This window comes from Danio rerio, chromosome 7 (genome assembly GCF_052040795.2).
Source record: "Danio rerio strain M-AB ecotype USA chromosome 7, GRCz13ab, whole genome shotgun sequence".
Lineage (NCBI taxonomy): Eukaryota > Metazoa > Chordata > Actinopteri > Cypriniformes > Danionidae > Danio > Danio rerio.
The window spans coordinates 1895001-1897500 of NC_141027.1; the positions used below are offsets into that span (position 1 = coordinate 1895001).

The window sequence follows — 2500 nt, forward strand, 5'->3', positions numbered from 1 at the left end:
TATTTTTTCCCCCAATTTCTGTTTAACGGCAAGTTATTGTATAATGATGGTTTGTTCTGTAGACTATCAAAAACATAGCTTAAAGGGGCTAATAATATTGACCTTAAACTGTTTAAAAAAATAAATTAAAAACTGCTTTTATTCTAGCCGAAATAAAACAAATAAGACTTTTTCTAGAAGAAAAGATATTATCAGACATGCTGTAAAAATTTCGTTGCTCTGTTAAACATCATTTGGGAAATATTTAAAAAAGAAAAAAAAACCTAAATAAATAAATATAATTATTAAAATAAATATAATTTTAATATATACTAATTTTTACAATTAATTTTAATAAAAACAATTATAAATTAATTGAATTATTAAAATGTAATTTAATAATTAATTTAAATAACAAAGCAATTTCATTGCTCAAATTCATTTAATAATATATAATTAGTTAAAAATATTTTTAATAATAATTTTAAATAAAAAAATACAAATAAGTAATTTTATAATAATTATAAAAAATAATACAAATAATTTTAAAATTATTTTACTAATTTATTTAAACAAATAATACATTTATTGAATTATTAAATTGTAATTAAATATATAATTTTAATAAATGTAATTTGTTCATTGTTCAAATAAATTTTAATTATGATATATAATTAATACAAAAAAATTAATTATTAAATAAATACTTAAATGTTTTAAAAACTTACGAAAACTGTATATGTACAGTATAAAGTCAGAATTATTAGCCCTCCAGATTAGTGACCCATTTCTCATAATTTCTGTGTAACGGAGAGCAGATTTCTCCAACACATTTCTAATCATAAAAGTGTTAATAAATCATCTCTAATAACTGATTTATTTTCTCTTTGTCATGATGACAGTAAATAATATTAGACTAGATATTCTTCAAGACACTTCTACACAGCTTAAAGTGACATTTAAAGGCTTCACTAGGGTAATTAGGGTACAGTTAGGGTAATTAGGCAAGTCATTGTATAACAGTGGTTTGTTCTGGAGACAATCCAAAACTATTATTGCTGAAGGGAGTTACCAATATTGACCTTAAAATGGCTTTAAAACTATATTTTTTATTATTATAATTTATAGCTGTAATTCCTGCATATTTAATTCTCCTCCTCCATGTGCTGTTTATCAGGGATGGGCAGCAGGCCGTGGTAAATCCAATGGGAACTATAAAGGCCATCAGCTGTTTGTGTGTCCGGAGGCCTGCGCTCTGTTCCTGCCGGCCAGTGATCTCACGCTCACGCGCTCGTCCCGCAGTTCAGGAGAGCAGGAGCGGCAGCCAGCCAACCAGAAAAGCATCCTCTCTCGAGCGGCCGAGTCCAGCCCCGCACTCTCCATCGGTCAGAGAGTGTGTTTCAGCCAGGAGGAGGCGCTGCAGAGGGGGAGCGTGCAGTTCTGTGGGCCACTCAACACACCCACAGCGCTCTATGTGGGAGTTCTGCTGGTCAGTGTTTCAACACACACACACACACACACACACACACACACTTTTAAATCTGATTGAATCACTAGGCGCATTTTCACTGTCGGGCCAGTGCGAGCCAGGCCTTTTATGGGGCCGGGTCGAGCCAATCGCCCTGGAGGTGAAGCAGTGAGGCTGAAATCATGTCACGTTTCCACTGTCAGGCTAGTAGCTCACAGTGCGTCAAGCAAACCCCGCCCCTAGAACATCCCACGAATCAAACACCCTGGATCGCTCGCTTTAGGCGCGATAGTGGAAACGCGGCTACTATCTCATACTGCTGTAACTGCCGATTGACTTTCTGCCAGTAGGTGGCACTGATGGAGTGTTAAACATAGGGGTTTCCCTATTAACAGCATCAGAAATAGCAGTTTTCCCAGTGACAGCATCAGAAAAAGTGGTTTATTTTTAAGATGCAAAGCCTGTCACCATTCACTGCCATTATATAAATCATCAAGAACCACCAGTTCAGCTTAAAATCTTCTTTAATGTTCTACTGAAGACGTCGCCTACAAAATCTGCTCTGTAACAGCGGTCTTCCTCTGACTCTGATTGGCTGAATATATATTCAGAGCCAAGCCCCTCCAACTGTTAGTTTGCTGGTGATAAATGATGAGAGGCGGAGCTTCAAAAGAAAACCCCGCCCCTGCCTCAGTGTTTTGTTTCTGCTGGAGATGCGTCATCATCACACTGGCGTTAAAGTCTGCTAATATTTCCAGTTCACAGTTAATCATAGAGACGTTGACATCTCCAGCGTAATGACAGTTCAGTAGTGCTGGGAAACAATCATTAATGACATCCCAATGTGTTTGTGTGTTTAGGACAATCCAGTGGGATCCTGGGACGGATATTATAAAAACACCAAGCTCTGCTCGATCCCGTCACCTGAGTTCGGAGCTTTACTTCCGCTCTCCAAAGTGACGGCAGGTAACATGAGTTCATTACTGATCACTGACTGATTATTGAAACGCAGACAAATGTGTGCTGCATGCTTCTGCATACACACAAGATATA

General features: G+C 36.4%; 1 protein-coding gene across 7 annotated transcripts in view; it reads left to right on the plus strand.

Moving 5' to 3' along the window:
• Positions 1-2500, plus strand: part of cyld3 (cylindromatosis (turban tumor syndrome) 3) — a 31209-nt gene that overhangs the window by 5898 nt on the left and 22811 nt on the right. For all 7 annotated transcript variants that reach the window (XR_015495140.1, XR_015495141.1, XR_015495139.1 and 4 more), the window contains exons 5-6: positions 1157-1468; positions 2308-2413. Coding sequence is in view for 2 of the 7 variants with exons in the window: in XM_087260246.1 (XP_087116372.1) it covers positions 1157-1468; positions 2308-2413 (418 nt within the window). In the remaining 5 variants the exon portion in view is untranslated. The remainder of the gene's footprint in view (positions 1-1156; positions 1469-2307; positions 2414-2500) is intronic.